Source organism: Sciurus vulgaris (assembly GCF_902686455.1).
Source record: "Sciurus vulgaris genome assembly, chromosome: 16".
In the NCBI taxonomy this organism is placed as follows: domain Eukaryota; kingdom Metazoa; phylum Chordata; class Mammalia; order Rodentia; family Sciuridae; genus Sciurus; species Sciurus vulgaris.
In genome coordinates this window covers 15,553,106-15,555,190 of record NC_136477.1, presented here as the reverse complement: position 1 = coordinate 15,555,190, position 2,085 = coordinate 15,553,106, and the positions used below count along the sequence as shown (strand labels likewise).

The 2,085-nt window shown below is 46.3% G+C and overlaps 1 protein-coding gene across 1 annotated transcript; it reads right to left on the bottom strand.

Annotated features, from left to right (window-relative positions):
* On the bottom strand, nucleotides 1-948 carry LOC306646660 (olfactory receptor 10H5-like; the record flags this gene model as incomplete). Its single annotated transcript, XM_079115271.1, has 1 exon — nucleotides 1-948. The coding sequence occupies one exon, from the start codon at nucleotides 946-948 to the stop codon at nucleotides 1-3; it is 948 nt and encodes a 315-aa protein (XP_078971397.1).
* Nucleotides 949-2,085: the final 1,137 nt, after the last annotated feature.

Genomic DNA, 2,085 nt, shown 5'->3' with positions numbered 1-2,085 from the left:
TTAAGAGTTCTGGGGAAAGAGTTTGCTTAGGACAGTCTTCTTCATGGTGACCTTCAGCTCCTTGTTCCTGAGGCTGAAGATGATGGGGCTGAGGAAGGGCGTGAGGACCGTGTAGGTGAAGCCCATCAAGGTGTCTCCTTCCAGGGACTGGGGTCCCTTGGGCTTGAGGTAGATGACAGAGGCAAAGCCGTAGTGCACGATCACTACCGTGAGGTGGGACGCACATGTGGAGAAGGCCTTGTGCCGCCCCTCTGCCGATGAGATCCTCAAGATGGCAGCCACGATGAAGGTGTAGGAGAGGAGGATGAGGAGGAAGCAGCCCAGCAGGGCTGTGATACACACCAGGCCCACGCCTTTGGCCACCACTGGTACATCCTCCCCACAGGCCAACTTCAACAGGGGTGGGACATGGCAGAAGAAATGGTGGACCTCATTGGGACCACAGAAGGTGAGATGGAAAATGGCCATGGTTACCACTAGCCCCATGACACAGCCACCAACCCAGGACCAGGCCACCAGACAAGCACAGGCATGGGGGCTCATGAGCACGTTGTAGCGCAGTGGGTGGCAGATGGCCACGTAGCGGTCGTAGCCCATGACAGTGAGCAGGAAGGAGTGGGTGAAGCCGAATGTGAAGGAGAAGAACATCTGGTTGCCACAGGCCAGGAAGGTGATGGAGCGGTGGGTGGAGAGCAGGTCAGCCAGCATGCGGGGGATGATGGCCAAGGTGTAGAGGATCTCGGAGATGGAGAGGGCACACAGGAAGAGGTACATGGGTGTGTGGAGGCTGCGCTCCCTCCAGATGGTGGCCATGATGAGCAGGTTTCCCAGCAGCGTGAACAGGTACATCAGCAGGAAGAGCAGGAAGAATATCAGCTGAAGGTGGGGGAAGGTGGAGAATCCAACGAGGATGAACTCAGACACGAGGGTGTAGTTTGGACCCAGCATGGCAGTCACACTTGACAGAGGACACAGGAAAGAGGCCTCAGTGCTTGGAGCACTGGGTCACCTGTGAGTTCTTCCTGGAAGGACCCCTGAGGCACTTCTTTACCTGTTCAGTCATTGTTAGTCCTTCGTAAAAAGACCGTTGTACAACTGTCCCTTGGGATTAACACGATTGGTTCTGAGATGCCTGAGACATCAAAATCCAAAAATAACCAAGTCCCTTATATGAAACATAGAACCTGTGTATATCCTCCTGAGACTGTAAATCATTTCTAGATGACGTAGAATATGCAGCATAACACACATGCTATGTAAGTAATTGTTACTCTGTAGAGAAAATGACAAGAGAAAAATCTGTGCACGTTCAATACAGACACAAAAATCATAGGCCTATCTACATTTTGATGCCTGGATGTGGAACAGATGGACACAGGGGGCTGACTGTAATAAGCTGTTGAGGGTTTAAACAAGACAATGCATCTTAAGTGTACAGCACCTAGCAAGAACTCAGTAAAAAGTAATACTGGAAATAGTTATTACTACTATTTTAAATCCCAAAAGTTTGATCTCACAATATCTATTCAGTCACAACCTGTCTGAGTTCCCTCTTCAGTGATGAGTGACCTTGAGATGGATCCTGAATGTCTTGTCTTCCCTAAAATGAAGATGATAATAATAATCTCAAACAGATAGAGTTGTTGTCAAGATTAAATAAGATTGTGCTCATAATGTACCTACCAGAAGGTTTGGTATAAGTACATAAGAAACTGAGGACAGACATGGATGGCCACAACAGATTCTTCTAAACCATAGCAACCTATGGGTACATCGTTTCATTGGTGAGTTTAATTCAGTTGCCTTTTAGGTAATTACTCTCAATTTGAAATTAATCTGGTATCTTAATATTCCAGATATTAGAAGTAAACAAAATACATGTATAACTCACATATGCATACATGTGTATATTTATTCTATGTTATATACATATAAACACACAAATAAGGACACACTCCTTTTTAACACACAAAGAACAAAGGCTATCTAAGAAATGGAATTGTTATCATGAAAGGCCGTGTGTTAGGACATGAGGAAATCTAGACACATTCTCAAAGGCCAATATCAGGAAGACAGATTTTTTGA